We start from the raw sequence: 21,195 nt of genomic DNA on the forward strand, positions 1-21,195 counted from the left end.
GTACGCACAAGTTAAATGCCACAGTAATACTGAACTGTATTAGTCATATCAGTACTGGTCTGATGATGGTAGCAGTCAATGCAACAGTTGCTATAGCCCTATTTGCTTCTATAGATGGGTTAGCTGACAACGTCAGGAAAACGATGCGCGCGCTTCAATGGGACAGAGGTCTGTTGTTGTGATTTGGAATGGCCAGATAGCTAGCGACAATGACAAGAAGCTGCCATGTCATAGGCGGCTCATTTCAGCTAGTTTTATCTTGTTCTTGATACCATGTCTTGTTTTGACTATGCTAATATGGCTAACCAACAACTGTAACAATGTATTTGAGAGCCAACAAGTGCTCATTGTGCAAATGTATTTATGTTTTCAATAAGCAATATATAGTTTACATGTTGTCAACAATCCAAGCCACAGTAGGTGCGCATGTGTCAGTTGTGTTGCTAAACAACCAACCCGTCTTTTATATACAGATATGGGGCTGATTTGTGGATTCGGCAACAGTGTGGGAGCTCTAGCTAACTCACCCCCAGGGTCCACTGCTGGGAGCCCCCTGAGCCGTGACACTTCATGAGGCGGGGTGGGTCAGACGAGCGGATCTCCGACATGTCCAGACACAGCAGGCCGGCTAGGATCAACTCGTGCTCCTCATCATAGGCCCACTCCTGGGGAGGAGGAAGAGGGAGGTAGGTTAGTGAGGGAGAGAGAGAAAGAAAGAAAGGCAGAAGAAGTATATACTGTATAAGGAAACCATGTCACAGACCCGAGTGAGGAATGGATTTAAAAATGTATTTTCCATATCCAATATATAATATATATATGTATAGAATAAACCAGAATTTAAACTTTACCTACTCCCAATAATTATGACAAAAACGTTTCACGCCTCATTTGTCAGTAGACGACTTTACAAACAACCGTTCACAACGGAAGTTGTTGACCTCATCGTGTACCCAAGAACTGCTGCAGTAAGACAGAAGTTCAGATGGAAAGAGAATGAACCGCATGAGGAAAAGAGAGAGTGGGAGAACACATGTGGCACAGTGCAGAACTGCAGTAGCTTCAGCTGAACTCATACCCCACACAGACAAAGTGACTCACTCTGCACCATTTTTACACACAGGAAAGTGGAAGAGCTTGTCTAATGGAAGTGTGTTTTTTTTAGTTGAGGCTTGAAAAGATAGAAGCTCTTCAAGTGGATGTGACCCTGAAAGAGCCTGGAGTGAGGGTGTACTGGTACAGTTCATGTATTTCCAGGTTGAGATACTGCACTTTCCCCGTCTAGCCAGGGTACCCTCCTACAAAACAGTCATTGTGGCCATAAACAATGGTTGAAATAAGGTAATGAAAGCAAAGAAAGATAAGGAGATAGGAGGTTGAAATAGAACTCATTTCAGATTCTAGCACTAACCCTTATAACCATTGTCCATGTCGTGGAACTAACAGAAGCATCAAAAAGAGGTCAGAATCGTGTAAAGGTTCTGTTATCACTGTAGGTCAATCATAGGCTGGCAACATGAATAATGACTGCCAGTGACGCATAGTAGACCATATGATGGAGACAAGGCAGAGTCACACACAACCTATTTCTCTATCGCTAGGACGTTTCCCCAACCCAGATGGAGAATCTCCATGGAACTTTGTTTTAAGAACAGGAATAGGCTTAATCTGGATCGGGGGAACTAGTTTTGAGACGCCGCACCCACCTATGGAACACTTCCGCACCTGGGGTGAAAAGTGATGGCGCTAGAGCGGTGTTTGTCAGACATTGAGACATACCGAAAATTGGACTTCTAACAAAATCGCCTGTAGCGTCCAAACGGTTTGGCATACAAACCCCTCTATGGAAAGATGAGACTACAATCAAATCAAATTGTATTTCTCACATGCGTCGAATACAACCAACAATGCAGTTAAGAAAAGTATTAACTAAAATAAACAAATAAAAAATAAAGATAATAGAAAAAATAACAGTAGCGGGGCTATATACAGCGGGTACCGGTACAGTCAATGTGGAGGCTATATACAGCGGGTACCGGTACAGAGTCAATGTGGAGGCTATGTACAGGGGGTACCAGTACAGAGTCAATGTGGAGGCTATATACAGGGGGTACCGGTACAGAGTCAATATACAGGGGGTACCGGTACAGAGTCAATGTGGAGGCTATATACAGGGGGTACCGGTACAGAGTCAATGTGGAGGCTATATACAGGGGGTACCGGTACAGAGTCAATATACAGGGGGTACCGGTACAGTCAATGTGGAGGCTATATACAGGGGGTACCGGTACAGTCAATGTGGAGGCTATATACAGGGGGTACAGAGTAAATGTGGAGGCTATATACAAGGGTTACCGGTACAGAGTCAATGTGGAGGCTATATACAGGGGGTACCGGTACAGAGTCAATGTGGAGGCTATATACAGGGGGTAATGGTACAGTCAATGTGGAAGCTATATACAGGGGGTACAGAGTCAATGTGGAGGCTATATACAGGGGTACCGGTACAGAGTCAATGTGGAGGCTATATATAGGGGGTACCGGTACAGTCAATGTGGAGGCTATATACAGGGGGTACAAATTAATATTTGTGTCATTCTCAAAACTTTTGGCCACAACTGTACAGTTGAAGTCGGAAGTTTACATACACCTTAGCCAAATACATTTAAACTCAGTTTTTCACAATTCCTGACATTTAATCCTAGTAAAAAGTCCCTGTCTTAGGTCAGTTAGGATCACCACTTGATTTTAAGAATGTGAAATGTCAGAATAATTGTAGTGATTTATTTCAGCTTTTATTTCTTTCATCACATTCCCAGTGGGTCAGAAGTTTACATACACTCAATTCGTATTAGGTAGCATTGCCTTTAAATTGTTTAACTTGGGTCAAACGTTTTGGGCAGCCTTCCACAAGCTTCCCACAATACATTGGGTGAATTTTGGCCCATTCCTCCTGACAGAGCTGGTGTAACTGAGTCAGGTTTGTAGGCCTCCTTGCTCGCACACGCCTTTTCAGTTCTGCCCACAAATTTTCTATAGGATTAAGGTCAGGGCTTTGTGATGGCCACTCCAATACCTTGACTCTGTTGTCCTTAAGCCATTTTGCCACAACTTTGGAAGTATGCCTGGGGTCATTGTCCATTTGGAAGACCCATTTGCGACCACGCTTTAACTTTCTGACTGATGTCTTGAGATGTTGCTTCAATATATCCACATAATTTTCCTCCCTCATGATGCCATCTATTTTGTGAAGTGCACCAGTCCCTCCTTCAGCAAAGCACCCCACAACATGATGCTGCCACCCCCATGCTTCACGGTTGGGATGGTGTTCTTCGGCTTGCAAGCCTCCCCCTTTTTCCTCCAAACATAACAATGGTAATTATGGCCAAACAGTTCTATTTTTCAGACCAGAGGACATTTCTCCAAAAAGTAGGATCTTTGTCCCCATGTGCAGTTGCAAACCGTGGTCTGGCTTTTTTATGACGGTTTTGGAGTAGTGTCTTCTTCCTTGCTGAGAGGCCTTTCAGGTTATGTCGATATAGGACTCGTTTAACTGTGGATATAGATACTTTTGTACCTGTTTCATCTAGCATCTTCACAAGGTTCTTTGCTGTTGTTTTGCACTTTTCGCACCAAAGTACATTAATCTCTAGGACACAGAACGCGTCTCCTTCCTGAGCGGTATGACGGCTGCGTGGTCCCATGGTGTTTATACTTGAGTACTATTGTTTGTACAGATGATCGTGGTACCTTCAGTCGTTTGGAAATTGCTCCCAAGGATGAACCAGACTTGTGGACGTCTACAATTTTATTTCTGAGGTCTTGGCGGATTTCTTTTGATTTCCCCATGATGTCAAGCAGAGGCACAGAGTTTGAAGTTAGGCCTTGAAATACATCCACAGGTACACACCTTGCTGAGCGGCCTTTCAGGTTATGTCTATATAGGACTTGTTTTACTGTGGATATAGATACTTTTGTACCTGCTTCCTCCAGCATCTTCACAAGGTCCTTTGCTGTTGTTCTGGGATTGATTTGCACTTTTGGCACCAAAGTACGTTCATCTCTAGGAGACAGAACGCGTCTCCTTCCGGAGGTGTATGACGCCTGCGTGGTCTCATGGTGTTTATACTTGCGTACTATTGTTTGTACAGATGAACGTGGTACCTTCAGGCGTTTGGAAATTGCCTCCAAGGATGAACCAGACTTGTGGATGTCTACAATTTTTTTTCTGAGCTCCTGGCTGATTTCTTTTAATTTTCCCATGATGTCAAGCAAAGAGGCACTGAGTTTGAAGGTAGGCCTAGAAAAACATCCACAGGTACACCTCCAATTGACTCAAATGATGTCAATTAGCCTATCAGAAGCTTCTAAAGCCATGACATCCTTTTCTGGGATTTTCCAAGCTGTTTAAAGGCACAGTCAACTTAGTGTATGTAAACCTCTGACCCACAGGAATTGTGATAGTGAATTAATCTGTATGTGAAAAATTACTTGTCATGCACAAAGTAGATGGCCTAACCAACTTGCCAAAACTATAGTTTGTTAACAAGTTATTTGTGGAGTGGTTGAAAAACTCATTTTAATGACTCCAACCTAAGTGTATGTAAACTTCTGACTTAAACTGTATCTCTCAGATATAAGACTTCAGAACAAACTTCCTTTTAGAATTTTTTTGTTGTTCCATGTAGTGAATCTGTTATTCAATGTGTTTGTATGGGCTAATAGCAAACAGTAAGGACAATTAATATATTTTGGGGATACTTCAAGGGGTCTTAAAATTCTAAATCAAAAAGCAAAATAATCCTTGGTATGATCTCCTTAAAACAATTCCATATAGCTTAGTTGTACCGCCCTCCCGCGGCTTAGACAGGGCTTAGATTCTTATGGGTTAAAGTGTTGATAAGCAGAGAGACCAGTAGAGGATATTTCACAGTATTGTGCTGACCCAAACCATGCTCTTTTCAGTTAATATCGTACAGTGTAGGGTCAGACTGATTTCTTTCCACACCTGTTATCAGGGCAGGTCAGCTTGCTTTTAGAATGCTGAGTTGTGCTTGAAAGTGCAATGTGAAAAGACAAAATCCTAGCACAGTATGGTTTGGCCCTACAGATTATATAAATGATATAGATGTCCAAGGCAGAGGTGAGTTGGGGGTGGGGGGGGTAATATGTTAGTTAGTGTACCTGTTCTGGGTTGTGAGTGTCACAGGACCTCAGCACCACGGCACCCCCCTTCTGGGTGGACCTCCCCTGGGCCACCAGACACTTGTCAGCCTGCAGGTTCCGCAGCTACAGAGAAAGAAAAGGAAAAGTGAGCGGTCTAAGGTGAAGACACTGTTGCGTTCCAGGTCATCTTTATTGCAGCCTGGCTGCGCATCTGAGAACATTGCTATGTTATATTAATGTGGTTCTGGCTTGAGATCTGATAATTTGCACTGTGCGATTGCAAATAAATACGAACTGGAACATGCCCATAAACTCAATCCATGATAAATGGATAAAAACCAACTCAAGTTACACTACCGATCAAAAGTTTTAGAACACCTACTCATTCAAGGGTTTTTCTTTATTTTTTTTTACCATTTTCTACATTGTAGAATAATAGTGAAGACATCAAAACTGAAATAACACATATGGAATCATGTAGTAACCAAAAAAGTGTTAAACAAATCAAAATATATTTTATATTTGAGATGCTTCAAATAGCCAATAGGGTAATCCTATTTGAAGCATCTCAAATATAAAATATATTTGGATTTGTTCCTCCACAGAGGAACTCTGACAGAGTGATCATCGGGTTCTTGGTCAGGCCCTTCTCCCCCGATTGTTCAGTTTGGCCGGGAGGCCAGCTCTAGGAAAAGTTTTGGTGGTTCCAAACTTCTTCCATTTAAGAATGATGGGGGACCTTCAATGGTGCAGAAATGTTTTGGTACACTTCCCCAGATCTGTGCCTTGACACAATCCTGTCTCGGAGCTCTATGGACAATTCCTTCGACCTCATGGCTTGGTTTTTGCTCTAACATGCACTGTCAACTGTGGGACCTTATAAAGACAGGTGTGTAACCTTTCCAAATCATGTCCAATCAATGGAATTTACCACAGGTGGACTCCAATCAAATTGTAGAAACATCAAGGATGATCAATGGAAACAGGATGCACCTGAGCTCAATTTCGAAGCTCATAGCAAAGAGCCTGAATACTTATGTAAATAAGGTTATTTGTTTTTAATGTTAATAAATTTGCTAAAAAATCTAAACACCTGTTTTTGCTTTATCAGCATGCGGTATTGTGTGTAGATTGAGGAAAATATTTAATTTAATCCATTTAGAATAAAAAACACATATATATTTAACCTTTATATAACTACTAGGCAAGTCAGTTACAAATTCTTATTTACAATGACAGCCTACCCCAACCATAGCCTAATGACGCTGGGCCAATTGTGCGCTGCCCTATGGGACTCCCAATCACAGCCGGTTGTGATACAGCCTGGAATCGAACCAGGGTCTGTAGTGACCCCTCTAGCACTGAGATGCAGTGCCTTAGATGGCTGTGCCACTCGGGAGCCCCACATGTTGCTACATTACAGAATAACGCTGTGACATAACAAAATGTGAAAAAAGGGAAAGTGTCTGAATACTTTCCGAATGCACTGTAACTCAGTCTGTTTGAAGCGGAAGTTCTGAACCTGTAAGTGGTATGTGTCTTTTCGTCCTGGGGACTGGAGCTCCTTCATGACTTTCTCAACACCACGCTGCCCCCTGTTGACTGGATATGGCATTTTTTCAATTTAATTAAATAAGAAGAAAAAAAAATGTAAGTGCAGTATGTAACGTTGTATTGATCATTTTTGCCTTGGCTTTTGAAGAATGTTCAGGTATTTCTTCGTTGCAATCTGAGAACTACTTTCAAACCTTACCATATTAACCCTAAAGAAACATGCGCGGGAACAGGGAATATTGTTTACAACTTCTGAAGACCCCTAGTCCATCAGGAGACATCTACGGTTTGTATACTGAGAAGGTGCTTCACTGACAGTAAACAAGTAACTTTATTTAATTTATGACTATACATATGTCAGAGGGCTACTTGCATGTGAATGATGTACACAATTACACCTTAAACGAACATACATTCCTTGAGGATTATTTTTAATTTCAGGCTTCATGTTATTGCCTCTAGATGGCAGGGGTTGACCGCCGACAACACACGGCTTTAACAAAGTAACCATGTTAAAGTTATGGCAGACAGTTTTCATGGTTACCAGCTACTAAAGACAAAACCAGGGGGCAGTTAGACAGTGATGTATCGATGATAAAAGACCAATTGGCCTCCTATTGTTACACTAAATTGCATGTTCAGTGCTGAAGTTTGGACATACAACATAAAATTATTATTTCTATGGGGTTCAGTAGTACAACTCTAGCCTGTTTCCAGATCTGTTTGTGCTGTATAGCCAACTCCTATGGTTGATGGGACCATAGGAGTTGGATATACTGCACAAACTGATCTGGGACCAGTTTAGCATAGCTCAACTTCACTTTAGCATCTTACCCGGCCTCTCTGCAACACTTTTGGCCGGCGGAGGCCCTTGTTGACGAACACAGGCTGTTGGGGCTTGTTGTGGGGCGAGGCAACCTGCATCTCGGGGTAGATGGTGTCCAGGTACCACTTGAAAGAGCGACACTGCAGCCGTTGGCGCACCGCCTGCCGCTCGCTGATGTCGCCGTAGGCACGTTCCCGGAGTTCCGGCCGTAGGTTTAAGTACTGCTCCTGATTGGACGAGACACAAGACAGGAAATAGGTAAGATTGATGACATACACTCAGTTGATTGCTATTGAAACGTTCAATGCCAGTCCACACCCTTTAATACATTTAAAATAGCTGTATCTCTGTCATCTGTAAAAATGCAGAGTTTACAGGGCAGATCGGTTCTAAAGTCAAATTGTAAACAAACGTATCAGAAAAACTGAATACCTGAGACAAACTACTGTAGAGTGATTCAGAAATATTTCTAGTAATGAACTGGAATCTCGACAAGTCAACAGTACTCCTAGTTGTTCCACCCTCTCTTAGGTCATGAAAACAGCTTGTATTTTCTAGGTGGTAAGACTCAAAATAAGTATTTCAGAGGTAAGATTGAAAACTCTTAGATCTATTTCGATTGGCCGATAAAATCAAGAAGTTTACCTTTATTGAGAATCTGTTTAATATATCTTGATTTAGGCCGGCTATTTCCATGGAAACAAAACTTGTCCCAGTCTCTGATTAGTGTGGAGATGGAGAAGTCAGAACTGGCCAACCCAAACTTCATCTTAAAGGGAAAATCCACTCAAAAACGATCATTGCATATTGAACCATCTTGATGATAAGGCAGGTGACACTTTGCTTCTTGAAAGTCCAATATCTTGAAAACTTCACTGCCAACATGCAAAAAATAAAATAGGACTGTATCAAGAGTGGACTATTGGAAAAAATATCCTAAAAAATAACCCTCTAGAAGATTTTAACTGCTGGGAACATTGATACACTACACCAGTGGTTCCCAAACTTTTTATAGTCCCGTACCCCTTCAAAAATTCAACCTCCAGCTGCGTACCCCCTCTAGCACCAGGGTCAGCGCACTCTCAAATGTTGTTTTTTGCCACCATTGTAAGCCTGCCACACACATACTATACGATACATTTACTAAACATAAGAATGAGTGTGAGTTTTTGTCACGGCCCTGGCTCGTGGGAAGTGACAATGAGCTCTTATAGGACCAGGGCACAAATAATAATATAATAATAATCAATAACTTTGCTCTTTATTTAACCATCTTACATATAAAACCGTACTTGTTCATTGAAAATTGTGAATAACTCACTACAGGTTAATGCGAAGGGTGTGCTTGAAATGATGCACATAACTCTGCAATGTTTGGTTGTATTGGAGAGAGTCTGTCTTAAATCATTTTCCACACACAGTCTGTGCCTGTATTTAGTTTTCATGCTAATGAGAATCCACTCACATAGATACGTGGTTGCAAAGGGCATCAGTGTCTTAACAGTGTGATTTGCCAAGGCAGGATGCTCTGAGCGCAGCACAATCCAGAAATCTGGCAGTGACTTCTGATTAAATTCAATTTTCACAGAACCGCTTGTTGCAATTTTGATGAGGCTCTCTTGTTCAAATATCAGTAAGTGGACTGAAGGCAGGGCATGAAAGGGATAACGAATCCAGTTGTTTGTGTCATCCGTTTCGGGAAAGTACCTGTGTAATTGCGCACCCAACTAACTCAGGTACTTCGCTATATCACATTTGACATTGTCCGTAAGCTTGAGTTCATTTGCACACAAAAAAATCATACAATGATGGAAAGACCTGTGTGTTGTCCTTGTTAATGCAGAGCGCCAACTTCTTAATCATATCCTCAATGTTGTCCCGCACACTGAATATAGTTGCAAAGAATCCCTGTAATCCTAGATTCAGATCATTCAGATGAGAAAAAACATCACCCAGATAGGCCAGTCGTGTGAGAAACTCGTCATCATGCAAGCGGTCAGACAAGTGAAAATTATGGTCAGTAAAAAAAAAATTAAGCTCATCTCTCAATTAAAAAAAACATGTCAATACTTTGCCCCTTGATAACCAGCACACAGTATGTTGTAATCTCAACGCTGTGCGTTACAGGGAAGACATCCTCCTCCCTCATGTGGTACCCTTCCTGCAGGCTCATCCTGACATGACCCTCCAGCATGACGATGCCACCAGCCATACTGCTCGTTCTGTGCGTGATTTCCTGCAAGACAGGTATGCCAGTGAAGAGCCCGGATATCAATCTCATTGAGCACGTCTGGGACCTGTTGGATCGGAGGATGAGGGCTAGGGCCATTCCCCCCAGAAATGTCCGGTAACTTGCAGGTGCCTTGGTGGAAAAGTGGGGTAACATCTCACAGCAAGAACTGGCGAATCTGGTGCAGTCTATGAGGAGGAGATGCACTGCAATACTTAATGCAGCTGGTGGCTACACCAGATACTGACTTACTTTTGATTTTGACACCCCCCCCCCCCCTGGAACTTGTTCAGTTTATGTCTCAGTTGTTGAATCTTGTTGTGTTCATAAAATTATTTACACATGTTAAGTTTGCTGAAAATAAACGCAGTTGACAGTGAGAGGACATTTTTTTTTTTGCTGAGTTTAGTTGTGGAGAGTAATCCTAGATTCAGATCATTCAGGCTAGAAAAAACATCACTCAGATAGGCCAGTCGCGTGAGAAACTTGTCATCATGCAGACAAGTGAAAATGATGGTCGGTAAAGAAAACTTTAAGCTCGTCTTCCAATTTAAAATAACTTGTCAAAACTTCTTCCCCTTGATAACCAGCGCACTTCTGTATGCTGTATAAGTGTTACATGGTCGCTGCCCAGATCATTGCATAGTGCAGAAAATACACGAGAGTTCAGGGGCCTTGCTTTAACAAAGTTAACCATTTTCACTGTAGTTTCCAAAAAGTATTTCAAGCTGTCAGGCATTCCCTTGGCAGCAAGAGCCTCTCGGTGGATGCTACAGGGTACCCAAGTGGCGTCGGGAGCAACTGCTTGCAGGCGCGTTACCACTCCACTATGTCTCCCTGTCATGGCTTTTGCGCCATCAGTACAGATTCCAACACATCTTGACCACTAAAGTCCATTTGATGTCACAAAGCTGTCCAGTACTTTAAAAATATCCTCTCCTGTTGTCCTGGTTTGCAGAAGAGGATGTCTTCCTTAATTGACCCCCCATAAACATAACAGACATATACCAGGAGCTGTGCCAGGCCTGCCACCTCTGTTGACTCATCCAGCTGTAACGCATAGAATTCCCTGGCTTGTATGCGAAACTGTAATTGTTTAAAAAATCTCCTGCCATGTCACTGATGCATCGTGAAACAGTGTTGTTTGATGAAGTCATTGTCTGTATAGTTTTTTTTGTCCTTTTCCCCCAGCATTGTCCCAGCCATATCCGCAGCAGCAGGAATAATTTTGTCCTCCACAATAGTATGGGGCTTGCCTGTCCTAGCCACTCGGTAGCTCACCATATAAGACGCTTCTAGCCCCTTCTAATTAATGGTATCTGTTGCTTTTATGCATGTCTTACTACTTGAAAGTCATTCATTCTCGCTCAAAAAACTCCTGTGGCTTATTTTCAAATTGGCATGTTTTGTTTCTAAATGTCTGCGCAAGAGTGAAGGTTTCATCGAGTTGTGATATAGTACTTTTGCACATATAACACAGTGTTGCTGAGGAAAGGCACTACTTCCAATATAAGTGAACCCCAAATCAATGTAGTTCTCATCATATTTGCACCTCTTCGATGGTCCAATGTCCCTGTCTGTTGTTCGGTGCTTTCCCGGGTAAGGGGGCAGTAGCTCTTCGGCTGCATCAGTCACAACTGTCAGTGTCCATGCTAGCTGGGCTAACGACAAACGTAGAATTACTGATGCTAGCATTGGATGTGCTCGTGGAAGCAGAACAACTTGTGTCGTCGACAGGTGCAGGTCTAGTACTGCTGGTAGTAGCAGTACTACCAGTAGAGCTGGTATGTGTCTCTATGAACACGGGCCTTACTAAATGTACTGTTTGAAAATGTGAAGAAATTATTATTATATATATATATTTTTGAAATGTGAATCACATTTTTATTTGGCGTACCCCTGTTTGGGAATACCTGCACTACACTGTTGAATTAACAATTCAGAGTAAGGGAAGGCAATTTACGAATCACACTCTTAGTTCAATATCCAGTAAATCATTTCAAAGTGGAAGGTGGGAAAGAGCACAGAAGAGAGACGAGACTAAGCAGCACAAACCTTACCGAAAACAGTGGCTCTCTCTTGTGGAGACATCTAAGTAATAACAATTACGTAAGTAATTAATCATATCCAAGGCCTCTACTGTTTAGTTTAGAAACAACAACTGTTCACACACTGAGGGGGAATGATGAGGAAACAAATGCAGACTCACTTGTACATTGACGTGTGTGAATGGGAGATCTCTCAGGAGAACCCAAACAACGCAATTGGCTTCCTTTCCAATTAGGTTGGCTATTTTCAGACTGTGGAAAGCAATTATAGCTCTTTGTAGCTCGGAAAGGAACAAACATCACTGTGCTAATAAAGAGAGCTGAGAGTGGTTAGAAGAAATACTGATCTCATCGCATGTTTAGTTTGCTTGCGGTCATAAAAGAAGCCTCAGGAAAAGGTTGAATGTGATCTCTTCAGATCTGGACCTGTTATGATCTAAAAAAGGCTCAACTGATCCTAGATCAGCACTCCTACTCTGATACGCGGAATACGGGTCCAGTAGCTTTCAGTCTAGGTACTTACGGGCCCATGTGCTTGCTGGATTTCATACAAACCCAGTTTAATGGATTTTAATTTCAGGCCCTGAACCAATGGAGAATGGGTGATTTTATAAACAGGATTTCAATTGTGTGCAATTAGTGCTATCGCCCTCTGAGGTACCTTGTATTCATCCATCCATACGTGGGCCAATCGCAGTGAGTTGTGGGCCATGGTGTCCTGACCTCCGGGTGACCCATAAGGCCGGCGTTTACGGAATATATGACCCACCCGCGCGCAGGGGATGATCAGGAGCTGGCCACCACACATCCAGATCTGATAAAGAGAAAGTCATATGAGTATTTGACTTCTTGGTTAGAGCGCCAGGACACTTCAACAAGGCTATATTGTTTGTACGTTAAAAATATCCTTTCACTAAATCCATGGGGGAGGGAGCAAGAAAGAGTACAGACTACGTGGCCAAGTATCTTACCATGAAAACCACTCAATCACCGGGTGAGCACACGTCGTTGCCACAACCCTAATGCCCCCCTCTCCAAAAACAACCCCTTCCCCCATAACACCTCAACCTCTACACCTGAATAAACCAACAGTGCACAGGAGAAGCCCGTCGTAGTTGTTCTAAGAAAGTTACGTTTTGGGAAACGCTAGGACATAGGACTTAATTCAATGACCATAATTAATTAATAAGAGCAGTACAAGTCTGTCCATACATCAGCTCCACTCCCCATTGCTCGAGAGCCATATGATTAATGTAATCTGACAATGTTCCACATGCATAACATTCCCTTACTGAAGTCATATATTGGACTCTCTTTTCAAACAGGGTAACATTGCAAAACATGAGAAGGCAGCCTTGCCAAGAATATTAAACAGGACTGGAAGAGAAATGTCCAACTCTGATGTGGTAAAAGCAAGAGACGTAAAAACACTGAGGCGAGACAGGAAAATTGATGTTGGATGGATTCATGTAGCAAGTCAATATGCAGTTGCTAGTCTGCTGAGATCCAATTCAACTGGACCAAAACGTAATGTTGAGAAATAAAATTGCCTTTGGCTGTCGGTTATGACATTTTATTTCATTCTGTATTTTTCTTAAGGGGGAAAAGCTTGTTTAAGTCTGCTGAGGCAAAGCATTAGAATAAATGTGCCAAAACGTGGGTAAATAAACCAACTGTCTTGAGCTCATGGTGAGTGGTTGACATGTCATAGCTCATTTGACCAGGTGCGTGCGTGTAAATTTGGCACCCACCCTAAAATAGAAATTACATTTTTCAACTGAAAGTCTGGCTGTTCTATGTTTACATTGGAGTCATTTAGCAGATGCTCTTATCCAGAGTGACTTACAGGAGCAATTAGGGTTAAGTGACTTTTCACCTAGTCCGGTACGGGATTGAACTAGCAACCTTTCGGTTACTGGCCCAATGCTCTTACCCGCTAGGCTACCTGCCACCCTATGTGTTACTTTGGGAGCATCTGCACCCTTCCTAAGAATAAGATGTAGCAGTAATGCAGTGAGTGTGATGGTGTGTGGCCCTTTAACTTACCCGGAAGGAGATCTCAAGGTTCTCACCACCCCAGATGTCCATGCCCCTGTCGTATTGGCCCAGCTCGTTAAAGTACTTCCTGTCCATGGCAAACAGACCACCTGCCATGGTGGGAGACCTAGGGGAAGGAGTGAAAAGGCAGAATGTGAGTCTGCATTCTAGCTACTACAATATCCTTTGAAGTAGCACTAGCATCGAGACACTAAGGCTGAGTTCACACAGGCAGCCCAATTCTGATCTTTTGCCCAATAATTGGCAGGTCTGATTGGTCAAAAGACCAATTATTTGCAAAAGATTTGATCTCATTGGGCAAAATACCAATTATTAGCAGAAGCTCTGATCTGATTGGTCAAAAGACCAGAATTGGGCTGCCTATAGACACATCCTAAGATGTGAGATATGCCTCTGCATCTCCTAGTCCGGCTAAAAGATGGACTGCAACCAGACAGATTGTGTCAGAAAATTACTGATTGAGCCAAAGGTTTTTCAATGGGAGTCAACTGTTGATGGACAATAGACAACAGAGATGACTGTCCTTCAAAAAATGCACAATGTGTTGGCCTTTGTGCGTATGCAACTCGTCCGAAAAGATTTGAACTTTTGATGACAGACCGTGATGAATGCGTATCTGATTTCCTATGTTTTCATGCATCTCTGTGTGACCGTAGCCTTAGGCTTATATCCTTATGTAAAGCCCAGAGCACAAGCGTGTGAGAGAAACAGAGAGAAATTAAGAGGCAGCGTAAACAAATACAAAGGGGTGTCCGAGTAGCCCTTTAGGCTAAAGCCAGCCTATGCCGTAGTAATGGATTTAAAGCACCCGGGCCTCTTCAAAACGGGGATCGATTCAGTCCCTAGAACCAGGCGTGCTACTAAGGCCACTAATTAGCTTTCACGTGACTCCATACGAGAGGGAGATGGGTGAAGTCTACATCAGATGGCCTTTATTGATACAGTATTAGGTTCGTGCACACTGGGAGGCCATTAAAATCAAATGGGGGAAAATTTAAAAAAAGCCAATCGAATTGAGCTTTAAGGAGACATTTCCAGGACATAATAGCATAGGGCAGGCCAGCCTAAAACAACATAATAATAAAAAATAAACAAATAGGCTTTACTGTTTTTTCTGCATCTATAATGTGTCAAATCTAGCTTGGGGTTATTCTTTTCCACAGCTCAAATTAGTATTTGAGATGATTGGACATAGTGCCTTACAAAAATATTAAGACCCCCTTTTGTTACAAATAGGGATTCAAAATAATTTGTCAATCTATACAAAATACTAAAATACTCTGTCAAGGTGGACGGTCACACTCACAAAATTCATAACTAAAATATAGTCGTCGCAAGAGTATTCTGCCCCTTTGTTTAGGCAAGCCAAAATTAGTTCAGGAGTAAAATTTGGCTTAACAAATCACATAAATTACATGGGGTTGACATGATTTAGAATGACTGATGCGAAAATGGTGCCAGAGAAGGCTGAGGTTTTACGTGTTCCTAATCGATTGTGTTTCTTTGTTAATTTCTTTGCGTTGTTTTGTAACTTTTTTTTACTTATTTTGTACATAATGTTGCTGCTCCCGTCTATTATAACCAAAAAGATCTTCTGGACATCAGAACTGCGATTACTCACCACAAACTGGCAGAATACTTTATTCCTTTAACGAGCCTGACGTGGATGACATACTGCTTTCCAGGGAACAGGCCCAGATCCCCGTCATTTGCGTGAAGAGAAGGCGGAGAAAAAGGGGCAGGAGGGCGGGCTTCCTTTTGAGAATTCATAGACGATCGAACAAATCCCCACTGCCTTCCATTCTGCTAGCAAACGTGCAATCTTTGGAAAATAAAATCGATGACCTACGCGGAAGATCATACTACCAACGGGACATTAAAATCTGTAATATCTTATGCTTCACGGAGTTGTGGTTGAACGACGACATTATCAACAGAATAGAACAGCGGCGTCTGGTAAGACGGACTATGTATTTTTGTAAATAACAGCTGGTGCACGATATCTTAGGAAGTCTCAAGGTTTTGCTCGCCTGAGGTAGAGTATCTCATGATAAGCTGTAGAACACACTATCAAACCAGAGAGTTTATCTGTATTTTTCATGGCTGTCTACATTCCACCACAGACTGATGCTGGCACTAAGACCGCACTCAATGAACTGTATTCCGCCATAAGCAAACAGGAAAACGCTCAACCAGAGGCGGCGCTCCTAGTGGCCGGGGACTTTAATGCAGGGAAACTTACATCTGTTTAACCAAATTTCTATTAGCATGTTAAATGTGCAACCAGAGGAACTCCAACCAAAAGAACTCTGGAGCACCTATTCTCCACACACAGAATCACATACAAAGCTCTCCCTCGCCCTTCATTGGGCAAATCTGACCATAATTCTATCCTCCTGATTCCTGCTTACAAGCAAAAATTAAAGCAGGAAGCACCAGTGACTCGATCAAAAAAAAAGTGGTCAGATGAAGCAGATGCTAAGCTACAGGACTGTTTTGCTAGCACAGACTGGAATATGTTCGGGGTTCCTCCAATGTCATTGAGGAGTACACCACATCAGTCATTGGCTTCATCAATAAGTGCATCAATGACGTCGTCACCACAGTGACCGTACGTACATACCCCAATTAGAAGCCATGGATTACAGGCAACATCCACACTGAGCTCAAGGCTAGAGGTGCCACTTTCAAGGAGCGGGACTCTAACCCGGAAGCTTATAAGAAATCCCGCGTATGCCCTCCGACGAACCATCAAAAAGGCAAAGCATCAACATAGGACTAAGATCGAATCGTACTACACCGGCTCTGATGCTCGTTGGATGTGGCAGGGCTTGCAAACCATTACAGACTACAAAGGGAAGGACAGCCGAGAGCTGCCCAGTGACACGAGCCTACAAGACGAGCTAAACTACTTCTATGCTCGCTTCGAGGCAAATAACACTGAAACATGCATGAGAGCACCAGCTGTTCCGGAAGACTGTGTGATCACGCTCTCCGCAGCCGATGTGAGTAAGACCTTTAAACAGGTCATCATTCACAAGGCCGCAGGGCCAGACAGATTACGAGGAGGATGGGTACTGCGAGTATGCGCTGACCAACTGACAAGTGTCTTCACTGACATTTTCAAACCCCTTCCTAGACCCAGTCCAATTTGCATACCGCCTCAACAGATCCACAGATGATGCAATCTCTATTGCACTCCACACTGCACTTTCCCACCTGGACAAAAGGAACACTTACGTGAGAATGCTAATCATTGACTACAGCTCAGCATTCAACACCATAGTGCCCTCAAAGCTCTTCAATAAGCTAAGGACCCTGGGACTAAACACCTCCCTCTGCAACTGGATCCTGGACTTCCTGACGGGCCACCCCCAGGTGGTAAGGGTAGGTAACAACAAATCCGCTACGCTGATCCTAAAAACAGGGGACCCTCAGGGGTGCGTGCTCAGGTCCTTTCAGTCACTGTTCACTCATGACTGTACGGCCAGGCACGACTCCAGCACCATCATTAAGTTTGCCGATAACACTAGTGGTAGGCCTGATCACCGACAACGATGAGATAGCCTATAGGGAGGAGGTCAGAGACCTGGTGCCAGGACAACAACCTCTCCCCTCAACGTGATCAAGACAAAGGAGATGATTGTGGACTACAGGAAAAAGAAGACCGAGCACGCCCCCATTCTCATCGACGGAGCTGTAGTGGAGCAGGTTGAGAGCTTCAAGTTCCTTGGTGTCCACATCACCAACAAACTAACATGGTCCAAGCACACGACAAAACCTATTCCCCCTCAGGAGACTGAAAAGATTTGGCATGGGTCCTCAGATCCTCAAAAGGTTCGACAGCTGCACCATCGAGAGCATCACTGCCTGGTTGCATCACTGCCTGGTATGGCAACTGCTCGGCCTCCGACCGCAAGGCACTACAGAGTGTAGTGCGTACGGCCAAGCTTCCTGCCATCGAGGACCTCTATACCAGGCAGTGTCAGAGGAAGGCCCTAAAAATTGTTCAAGACTCCCGCCACCCTAGTCATAGACTGTTCTCTTTGCAACCGCACGGCAAGCAGTACCGGAGCACCAAGTCTAGGTCCAAGAGGCTTCTAAACAGCTTATACCCCCAAGCCATAAGACTCCTGAACATCTAATCAAATGGCTACCCAGACTATTTGCATTGCTCCCCACTCTTTTACACCGCTGTTACTCTCTGTTGTTATCATCTATGCATAGTCACTTTAATAACTCTAATATTACCTCAATTACCTCGACTAACCGGTGCCCCCGAACATTGACTCTGTACTGGAACCCCTCTATATAAACTCTCGCTATTTACTGCTGCTCTTTAGTTACTTTTATTCTTATTCTAAAAAAAAATTTTTAACCACATTGTTCGTTAGAGGCTCGTAAGTAAGCATTTCACTGTAAGGTCTTACCTGTTGTATTCAGCGCATGTGACTAATACAATTTGATTTGATTTGATAACCCTTCCTCGACCCATACATACATCTGTAAAGGTCCCTCAGTCAAGTACTGAATTTCAAGCACCGATTCAACTACAAAGAGCTTTTAGAGCCACAAAGAATGACAGTGATTAGAAGATGGGTAACAATAACAAATCAGACATTGACTCTCTCGTTAAGTTAATAATTATGCTCTGGATTATATATTAAACCAAAGATACAGTTGTCCTTCTGAACTGAGCTGCAAGACAGGAATGAAACTGCTCAGGGATGTTACCATGAGGCCATTGGTGATTCTAAAACATTCTTGTAGTGACTCCACAATAAAGACCTAAAAGACAGTGAAAAGAATACAAATATACAGAATATAAAATATTCCAAAACATGCAAATTGTATGCAACAAGGCACTAAAGTAATACTGAAAAAAAACTGAGCAACCAGGGGAGAAGGGCCTTGGTCAGGGAGGTAACCAAGAACCCGATGAGAGTCCACAGAGTTCCTCTGTGGAGATGGGAGAACCTTCCAGAAGGACAACCATCTCTGCAGAACTCCACCAATCAGGCCTTTATGGTAGAGTGGCCAGACGGAAGCCGCTCCTCAGAAAAAAGGCACATGACAGAATGCTTGGAGTTTGCCAAAAGGCACCTAATGACTCTCAGACCATGAAAAACAAGATTCTCTGGTCTGATGAAACCAAGATTGAACTCTTTGGCCTGAATACCAATCATCACGTCTGGAGGAAACCTGGCACCACTCATCACCTGGCCAATACCATCCCTACGGTGAATAATTGTGGTGGCAGGTTTCACGCTGTGGGGATGATTTCAGTGGCAGGCACTGGGAGACTAGTCAAGATCAAGGCAAAGATGAACGGATGAAAACCTGCTTCAGACTGCTCAGGACCTCAGACGGGGGCGAAGGTTCACCTTCCAACAGGACAACGACCTTAAGCACACAGCCAAGACAACACAGGAGTGGCTTCAGGACAAGTCTCTGAATGTCCTTGAGTGGCCCAGCCAGAGCCCGGACTTGAGAGACCTGAAAATAGCTTTGCAGCAACGCTCCCCATCCAACCTGACAGAACTTGAGAGGATCTGCAGATAAGAATGGGAGAAACTCCACAAATACAGGTGTGCCAAGCTTGTGTTTCATACCCAAGAAGACTCGAGGATGTAATTGCTGCCAAAGGTGCTTCAACAAAGTATTGAATAAAGGGTCTTAATACTTACGTAAATGTGATATAAATGAGCTAAAATGTCTAACCTGCTTTTGCTTTGTCATTATGGGGTATTGTGTGTAGATTGAATTGTTTTTTCCCCATCATCAATCAATTTTAGAATAAGGCTGTAACCTTACAAAATGTGGAAAAGTCAAGGTGTAGGAATACTTTCCGAAGGCACCATATACAGTTGAAGTCGAAAGTTTACATACACCTTAGACAAATGCATTTAAACTCAGTTTTTCACAATTCCTGACATTTAATCCTAGTAAAAATTCCCTGTCTTAGGTCAGTTAGGATCACCACTTTATTTTAAGATTGTGAAATGTCAGAATAATAGTAGAGAGAATGATTTATTTCAGCTTTTATTTATTTCATCACATTCCCAGTGGGTCAGAAGTTTACATACACTCAATTAGTATTTGGTAGCATTGCCTTTAAATTGTTTAATTTGGGTCAAACATTTCAGGTAGCCTTCCACAACTTTCCCACAATAAGGTGGGTGAATTTTGGCCCATTCCTCCTGACAGAGCTGGTGTAACTGAGTCAGGTTTGTAGGCCTCCTTGCTCGCACAAGCTTTTTCAGTCTGCCCACAAACTTTCTATTAGATTGAGGTCAGGGCTTTGTGATGGCCACTCCAATACCTTGACTCTGTTGTCCTTAAGCCATTTTGCCACAACTTTGGAAGATGCTTGGGGTCATTGTCCATTTGGAAGACCCATTTGCGACCAAGCTTTAACTTCCTGACTGATGTTGCTTCAATACATCCACGTAATTTTCCTGCCTTATAATGCCATCTATTTTGTGAAGTGCACCAGTCCCTCCTGCAGAAAAGCACCGCCACAACATGATGCTGCCACCCCCGTGCTTCGCAGTTGGGATGGTGTTCTTCGGCTTGCAAGTCTCCCCCTTTTTCCTCCAAACATAACGATGGTCATTATGGCCAAACAATTCTATTTTTGTTTCATCAGACCAGAGGACATTTCTCCAAAAAGTACGATCTTTATCCCCATGTGCAGTTGCAAACCGTAGTCTGGCTTTTTTATGGCAGTTTTGGAGCAGTGGCTTCTTCCTTGCTGAGCGGCCTATCAGGTTATGTCGATATAGGACTAGTTTTACTGTGGATATAGATACTTTTGTACCTGCTTCCTCCAGCATCTTCACAAGGTCCTTTGCTGTTGTTCTGGGATTGATTTGCACTTTTGGCACCAAAGTACGTTCACCTCTAGGAGACAGAACGCGTCTCCTTCCTGAGCGGTATGACGCCTGCGTGGTCTCATGGTGTTTATACTTGCGTACTATTGTTTGTACAGATGAACGTGGTACCTTCAGGCGTTTGGATATTGCCTCCAAGGATGAACCAGACTTGTGGATGTCTACAATTGTTTTTCTGAGCTCCTGGCTGATTTCTTTTAATTTCCCCATGATGTCAAGCAAAGAGGCACTGAGTTTGAAGGTAGGCCTTGAAATACATCCACAGGTACACCTCCAATTGACTCAAATTCTGTAAATTCGCTTATCAGAAGCTTCTAAAGCCATGACATAATTTTCCAAGCTGGTTAAAGGCACAGTCAACTTAGTGTATGTAAACTTCTGACCCACTGGAATTGTGATAAGAGTGAATTATAAGTGAAA

General features: G+C 42.9%; 1 protein-coding gene across 1 annotated transcript in view; it reads right to left on the reverse strand.

Annotated features, from left to right (window-relative positions):
* The window catches only part of LOC120027605 (polypeptide N-acetylgalactosaminyltransferase 11-like), a 48,899-nt gene that overhangs the window by 3,751 nt on the left and 23,953 nt on the right, over nt 1-21,195 (reverse strand). Inside the window, exons 7-11 of the mRNA XM_038972597.1 lie at nt 13,871-13,988; nt 12,486-12,638; nt 7,555-7,773; nt 5,185-5,289; nt 528-665 (exon numbers count right to left, since the gene is read on the reverse strand). Coding sequence (XP_038828525.1) covers nt 528-665; nt 5,185-5,289; nt 7,555-7,773; nt 12,486-12,638; nt 13,871-13,988 — 733 coding nt within the window. The remainder of the gene's footprint in view (nt 1-527; nt 666-5,184; nt 5,290-7,554; nt 7,774-12,485; nt 12,639-13,870; nt 13,989-21,195) is intronic.

The sequence above is a fragment of the Salvelinus namaycush genome, chromosome 33 (genome assembly GCF_016432855.1).
Source record: "Salvelinus namaycush isolate Seneca chromosome 33, SaNama_1.0, whole genome shotgun sequence".
NCBI classification, from domain to species: domain Eukaryota; kingdom Metazoa; phylum Chordata; class Actinopteri; order Salmoniformes; family Salmonidae; genus Salvelinus; species Salvelinus namaycush.